General features: G+C 34.5%; 1 protein-coding gene across 3 annotated transcripts in view; it reads left to right on the forward strand.

The window, feature by feature from the left end:
* Positions 1 to 4,262, forward strand: part of SEC24A (SEC24 homolog A, COPII coat complex component) — a 60,635-nt gene extending 56,373 nt beyond the window's left edge. For all 3 annotated transcript variants that reach the window (XM_037016205.2, XM_037016206.2, XM_037016204.2), the window contains 2 exons: positions 911 to 1,014; positions 1,282 to 4,262. In XM_037016205.2, coding sequence (XP_036872100.2) covers positions 911 to 1,014; positions 1,282 to 1,396 — 219 coding nt within the window. In that variant the 3' untranslated portion in view covers positions 1,397 to 4,262. The remainder of the gene's footprint in view (positions 1 to 910; positions 1,015 to 1,281) is intronic.
* The last annotated feature ends 3,607 nt before the right edge of the window (positions 4,263 to 7,869 follow it).

Consider the following 7,869-nt stretch of genomic DNA (forward strand, 5'->3'; position numbering starts at 1 on the left):
GAAAGAATTAAGTTAATGGCCTCACAAGAAAATCTCTTGTGATCAGTGTCAGTCAGATTAATATTGATGATTGAAGGAGGTAATAATGGACTATCACTAGCTCAGTGACCTTGGACAAGTCATTAATAGCCTCATTTGTGAAATAAGAATATTGTTGCTTATGGAAGAGTAATTGAAATAATCCATGAGAAAGCATTTATTAAATTATATAGCATTTGGACAGTTTTGAATTTTAAAGTTAGAATTTAATTATAACATGGTCTTAATATAGTGTCATTTTTCAGTCCCTGCCATCAGTTTTCACCAGCTTTGGAGTATATATTATAAGTCCGCACATTTTCATATTTACTGATTTAACTCTATTTACGGAGGTCATTAGGAGAGCAATGTAGGTAAAAGACTTCTAAATTAGGATTATAGCTAGGATAAGCATTAGCTTTCATGCTTTGAGTAAAACTACTGTTTCGGATTACTAGAAATTGTCATATTTGTAATAACTGCCTGAATGAATTGATTCTAATGAAGAGAAGGTTCAGGACTTGGCAAACTATGCCTAAAGTGGTGTGCCACCTGTTTTTTAAATGAAGTTTTATTGTAATATAGCTGTGTTGGTTCACTTGTGTATAGTCAGTCTATGGCTACACCAGTGGAACAACAGTGGAGTTGAGCAGTTGCAACAGAGACCTGCAAGCCTAAGATATTTATAGTCTGGCACTTTAAGAAGTTTACCCCTTACTAGAGAATTGTGGCACACAGATTCTCACACCTCTCCCCAGACCTCCTAAATCAGTATCTGCAGTTCAGCCAAATTCTTAGGTGGTTCATTTACATGATAAAGTTTGACAAGCACTGTAGGTGTACATTAGATATATGATGAGAATAAGTTGGATATTGCTGTTTTGCTCAATAGACAGACCTTCCGGAACTTGATACACCCGAATCTGCCAGAACAGTAGCTTTCATCTCTTGGCTTAGAGAGCAGAGACCGTTTTTCCCAATACTTTATATAATAAGGTAAGTTGAATTTTTCATTTGCTAATAATGAAACCATTTGGCTCTTCAAAGACCGTTTTTGAGTGATAGAAATATATGACCTACTGCATATACAAACCCTTCAGAATAATACAGAAAAAAAGAATTTTCAATAAATTATACTAAATTATGCTTTATATCTAATTTTAGTAAAAAGGATGTCAAAAACCTTATGACAAACCCAATGTTTATTTTACTATTACATTTTATCTAATGTATATAAATATTTTTTTATCTTTTATTCCTAAGGGATGAGAGTCCAATGAAAGCAAACTTCCTTCAAAACATGGTAGAAGACAGAACAGAATCTGCATTATCATATTATGAATTCCTCTTGCATATACAACAGCAAGTGAATAAATGAACAAATGATCTTTGACTTTGTTATTTCTAAGGAAGGTCACAATAATGCAGAACACCTGAGAATGTTTAATACCTTCTGTTTCTGTTAGGTTTATAGACTAATGTGATGTTTATATGTTCTCACTGTGATTTCAACAAACAATAGCAAATAAAGCACCACAGCAGAGAATCAAACATGCAAATCTGAAATACTGTATTTTTCAAATCAAAGTATATGTACATGTGATTGGATACCTTTTTTCCTTTGCTGCCAATTATGTTTAAGTTGTTACGGATTGAAGTAAGATGAGACAATATTGCAGAGGCAAAGTACATTTTGTGAAATAAAGACTTTTGTGTTCCAAATATATATTTCTCATTTTTTTCTTGAAATTTTGGCTGCTATGTTTAAAACCTCTCAAGACTAAGTGTTGCAGGGAAGTTGCAAATCCATTGATAATGCCTTTTTTGTTCTAAAAAAATTTCAGAAGTAAATTATATGTAGAAAAACTAGAATCCATTCCCCACAACCTGTTTTTTTTTTTCTTAAGGAAGAGAACAGATCATCATGTTAACTAAAACTAGAGTAAACTAACTCTAGTGTAGCTTGAGAAGAATATAATGTTCCTAAAATAATATAAAACTAATAACAGTCAAGCTTTAAAATCTGTCAGTATTTTCTATACTTGAAGAACAAAGTCACTTTGATTTGAAGAGAAAAGTATAATTAAGTGGTTTTCTGATTTGACTGCAGAAGACTTAGACATACTATTTTATTTTGCAGTGAAAAATATCTGAGGTGTCTTCATGAATATATTGGGACTGGCAATGATATAATAGGGAGATGAGAAACTTTAGTTATCTTGATCCTTTAAAAGTGGGTTTTGTTTGGTACATTTCTGCTCTGTGATGTCTAAGTGTTATATTGGTGAAATGAGGATGAATGAGAAAAGGCTTCTTAAATGTCTCAAATGCATCAGTAACATTTTTATGAGATTAATAATTAAATTGGAACTTGCTCATAAGATTTATTATTGGATAGTAAAACTTATTAAAGCATAAATGCTGCTGTTTGATTTGGTGGATATTAAGATTATACAAATCAAGTATATTGAAATTGATTTCTAAATATGCTAAGAGACTGCTTTATTGATTCAGCCAGAGAAATACTGTAGTCAAAACCATTAAGTGAATTTTGTTTACAAATAGGTGAATTACACATTTGTATATTTGAAGTGCTGTGATAGAATATTTTTAAAAGAGTTTGTCCCAATTTTCACAGATTCATCTTGTCTTGTATGAACTTCTTAAAGTAAAAGATGTTCATGTGTAATACTTGATGAAGAGATTTTTGTTTCTTTGTTTTAATGGTTTAGAAAAATGTGTTTACAATCTTGGTCTCATATGATCACCAATGAAATAGTAACTTTCAGGTTTACGTCAATATGAGCTGACTTTAACTGAGTTGTTCTGAGATAGGGAAGAAGCAGGTCTCGCTAGAGTAAACACTACTGCTTGCCAGCAAGACCAGAATAATTGTGTTTTATAAAAATATCATATCCCTTAAGCAGTGTTAAGATTTATTTTCAATATGCAAATGGTTCTTTGAACTGGAAATTTTCTCAAAAGCTGCTTCATTTATAAGGAAGCAGTTTTCAAATTGTAGCAAATTAGATTTACATTTTCCCCTCTGAAAGAAACTGAGAGTCATTATGCACTGATGTTTCTTAAAATAACTAAGAGTCTCTTCTTAATGTGAATTTTAAATGTTGGTATTTGTAGGTCCTTTCTTAATAGTAGCAAAGAATGTTCCACCGGGAAAGTTTGTGCTTCTAAGACAGTAATCTTCCTTGTACCTCACTTCATCCCTAAGTGAATATGACTCTTGTTATTCCCACATTCTTTGTTATCATATTTCACAAATTTACTTTTAAAAATTTACTTTAAAAAATTGTTTTAGATATTGTGTAACATGTGCAATCCAGAATCATTTTATAATAGCCAGGTCAAAAACATAACTTCAGTTAGGATTCACAGTATTTGTTCCCTGGATAATGAGGGAATGAGTGAACCTTTTGGAGATACTGATATTAAGCAATTATTTTTGGCAAGATTGAATGTTTTTTAGTTTAATTTTTTTTTTTGCAGTAGTGCACACTACCTACTGTCTCATCTTGTATTACTTTTTGATGGAAAGTAACTAATATTTACACTATGCCATATTTTTTTTATTGTAGTTGTAAATTATGAAAGATCCTTGAATTTTCTATGGATCTACAACTACTAAAGTAACAGACAAGGGCAATCTTGGTATTTAAATCTGAGCATGGCAGTTCTACCGTAAAAAGTACTCTATTTTTCTAATTTATAGATTTTTAAAATAACATTCTGTAAGTCTGACATACTAATATTCACTCAAGCCATAACATTTATTTTAGTTTGCATATACTTCATTGTTTTAATTTAATGTGATGTATTGAGTCTAACAGACTGTTTTAAAATAATTAGAATAAAAGATTTATTTCTTCTAATCAAAGATGCATAATAGCTATTATCTAGGGGACCACCAAATGTGATTTCAAGATTTTGTTAACTATTAAAATATAATCCTTGCATAGAAATTTTAATTTTGTAAAGTAGTGTATAATATTGTAACATTAAATTCTTGTTCTCAAATTCCAATATGTATTGATCTTCAATGTGCTGTGTTAAATCTTGTTTCTCTGATACACTACTAGAGACAAGATTTGTCTTCCTTTTTACAGTTTGTAATTTTCACTGTTTTATTCCTGTAAAAAAGAAAGTCATTTGTAACCCATGCAAATAATCGTTGAAACTGTGCTAACTTATCAATTTGGCTATTCAATAAAGTTAATTGAAAGAGCTTATATCTAGTGACTGGTTATTTATGGTGATATGGATACTTTGTCACTGCATAGTGTTACGTTGTACATCCAGGTTAAGTCGATGGAAAACTGCTTATGTCAGTGTCTGGGAGGTCAGAAACTGAATTCTTGATTCTTACTTTTCAAGGATAGCTAGATTTAAAATCTAGATTGAAGTGGCTTTTTTCATTCTCAGTATGTTTAAGATGCTACTACCTTGTCTTCTGGACCCTTTTGTTACTGATAAGATGCCTACTGTCAGTCTAATTGTTCATTTGAAGATAATCTGTTAGCCTTAAAGCTTTTTTCTTTTGTCTTTAATACTCTTTAATTTTATTCTGAGTTTCTTGTTTATCCTGTTTTTAAAATTTTTACTTTTTTTGAAGTGTAACTGACATTTAAAACTAATTTTCTTTTAAAATATTTGCTGCTTTGCCATTCCCTCTATTCTTTACCCTAATAATTCCTGTAAGATGTGTGTTTTCAATAATTTCTCTTGTGACTAGGTCCAGATTGGAGTTTAGTCTCATCTACTGAACTTTATATTTGCATGACTAGATTTTTCATTTATATTTTAGATTTTTTAATATAATTTTTATTTGTTTTTGTTCAATAATGTATGAAAACTATTCTATAAAATTAATTGCTTCTGCAGTGAGTTCCAATTCCAATTTTTAATTTGGCTGACATAATTTACATGTACTTGTGTTGGTTAGAATTTGGGTTTGAGTGGAAGGCTCACTTGAGTGGAAGGGTTTTTATTTTCATTTTTATTTTTGCTCATCTCTCTAAGTTTTCTCCCTCCCTACCTATGGGTTTTCTTAGTTGCATTTTCTGTCCCCTTCCCCAAAACTAGGGCTTATCACGGTGTTTTAGGGCTCCTGTCCTGCAATGTTTTGGGATACCACCAGCCCAGTCAACAACAGTGGGAAGTCTAGTTGTTACCCTGCTTAACAAAGCTGAGGTCCAAGGCCGTGTGGGTCAACAGCAAATGATGTTTTGAATACAGATGCCAAGCCCTGCGCTTGGCCTGTTTCATCGCTGGGTCTCATGTAGAGTACTTGCAGTGCCTCTTAGTCGGGGAATGTGCTACTGTTGCCTACTTCTGGACCTGCAGCTCAACAGGCACCCGACCTTAGCGCCACAGTGCTGTGTTTCTGATACTTAGATCTGCTGAGATGTTTCTCTTGTTTTTGAGTCCAGCAATTTCGTTTTCTCCCTTTATATTTTTAACTGTTATTACTGTGTGGAGTAGAGAGGGATCCAAGCATGAACTTAACTGCCTAAATTTAACCTCAGAAACTGAATTCTGGTTTTTTCACTTACGACTCAGCTGGTTCAGCTTTGTATCTACAGTTTATCAAGAAAGTATTAGTATTAGCCTACTTAAACAATGCGAGGGTCAAATAAAAATTAATGTAGAACTCATAGAAAATGCCAAGTTTCGACACTTCCTCTAAAAGGAAATTTTCTGCAACTATTGAGGTAGGTTTGATCTAGTGCTTTCAGTGCTAGGCTTGGGGCAAAGTGGTAAAAAAAAGAAAAAATGGGCTTACCCTTGGAAAATCTATAGTGAGGGAGATAGAAATTAATACAGAATTGTAAATATGCACATCATTTGTCAAAGAATCACATATGTCATGAGAAGTACTAGGAAGTTTAATTAATAAACTACAGAAACCCCAAAGGGAAATGGTTCCTCAGAAGTAAGAAGGCATATAATATGAAATCTTGATATCTTACCTGACTAAATGAGCCATTGTACATCAACACATCCATATAGAACCCAAATTTTCATTTGGTTTCTATAGGCTCTCTGAGGAAAAAAAATATTTTCTTTATCCTGGAATTACATTTGGTCTTGACTCGTCAGGACTGTACCTTATGAAGTTCTGCACATGTTACTATTTTACAATGAGTTCAACTAGAATTTTTTTAAGGCACAGTGAGGCTGAGAGATGTAGGTCTGTACAAATATGCAGGGCAACGTTTTCTAATGCTTTAAAGTTATTAACTAGGGCGTGTCTTGGGATCTATAACTCCCTGGGGGAAAATATTTTCCCAGCCTGGGGCAAAATACCTTTGAAACCGAAATCAGTCAAAAGGAGAAATAAAGTAGGAGAAACCCATTTTTGCTTCTAAGCGGTCAGCCGTCCACTTCTGCTTCACTCGTGTTTCTCGGGTCTCTCGCGACCTGGCTGCAAAAAGGGACCCCAACAAACTTCTCCAGTCCAGTTACACCCTTGCTCCCCCCACCTCTGTAATCATCTATTGATCCGGAGATGGTACTTTCCCCCTTGGAAGCATCTATTGATGTGGAGATTCAAAAGGCCAGGCAAGAGATTCTGGAAATACTGCAATTTACCCACAGGATCAATCTTTCATCCAATCAAGGGGGAAAGTTCAGTATTTATACTTGAGCTCTTTATATTGTTGAACTCTGAAGATAGTTTGTTTTTTTAATACTTTTTTTCTCAAGCTCCTTTTGTCTTGAGACAGGGTCAGGTGACTAACAGTTACATATAGTTATTTTATTACCTTCTGAGTGGAATTTCACCCACTTCCTGATTTTAAGCATGATCATGCAGAAGAATTCATTGCAGAGGACCCACTAGGTGGCCTCACCCTCTGCAGCCCCAAGTGTGAACTGGCCATGGTGTTCATACAGCAAGGGTTGATGGGGGATTCAATTCCTTCATTCATTTACTCATTCATTTAGTCCTTAGGAGCACCAGGGCTGCCGTCATGCTTTTGTGGGCCCTAGGCACTTTGGTTTCTTGGGATCCTTTCTCCATAAAAGGATACTTAAATTTACTTAAATTTGATGACTGTGTTAGTGATACAGGGCAGGGACCTGAGACAAGCATCCTTATTTTCCAAACAAGCTGAGATATAGGCGGTATAGTAAGAACAGGAGAGATTACATCTTAGGGCAAAAATTCTATTTTAAAAGCCAGGAAGTTAGGAAGTAAGATTCCTAACATATTCTTTAGCAAACAGACAATAACTCAGCCCATTTTGGGGGCAGGGCAGGCAGTCTCCATTGATAAGTTCCCAGAGGGAAGCTGCTATCCTTGGGAGAAACCAGATCAACAAATTTCTTGTGTTGTTTATTCTACAGAATTAGCTGTAGGACTGATAATAGAAGAAAGGAGGCATGGTGTCTATCATGGGAGATGAGCATCTAGAGACCATTTGAAATTTTACACCCCTTAGCCCTTTGTCACATTCCTGAAAAATCCTTAACAGTTTATAAAACCCCAGACCCTAAACGCTTAGGTATGCCTCCTCTCTGAGGACACCCACACTTTTCTCTAAGTATGTAACTTTAAATAAAGCTTTCTCATTGCTGAACTTAATTGCATTTTGTCTCTCTGCACTTTTCCAGTGGTAAGCTTTCATTTTATTTCCAAGTCTTCACCTAGTCTCTGCTTTACTCCTGATAAATAGGGAGAGGCTGCTGAGAGCTCACATTTGGGCCTGCGAGTTCCTGTTGCCCAGGTGACCTGGAGGAAACCGGAGCAGCCTACCTGGAAATCTCCCATTTGGGGGAAGTTCTAAGAACACAATCTCACTCCGTCCTGTGCTCTGCTGCTCCCCCAAATCTTTG

The sequence above is a fragment of the Manis javanica genome, chromosome 14 (assembly GCF_040802235.1).
Source record: "Manis javanica isolate MJ-LG chromosome 14, MJ_LKY, whole genome shotgun sequence".
In the NCBI taxonomy this organism is placed as follows: domain Eukaryota; kingdom Metazoa; phylum Chordata; class Mammalia; order Pholidota; family Manidae; genus Manis; species Manis javanica.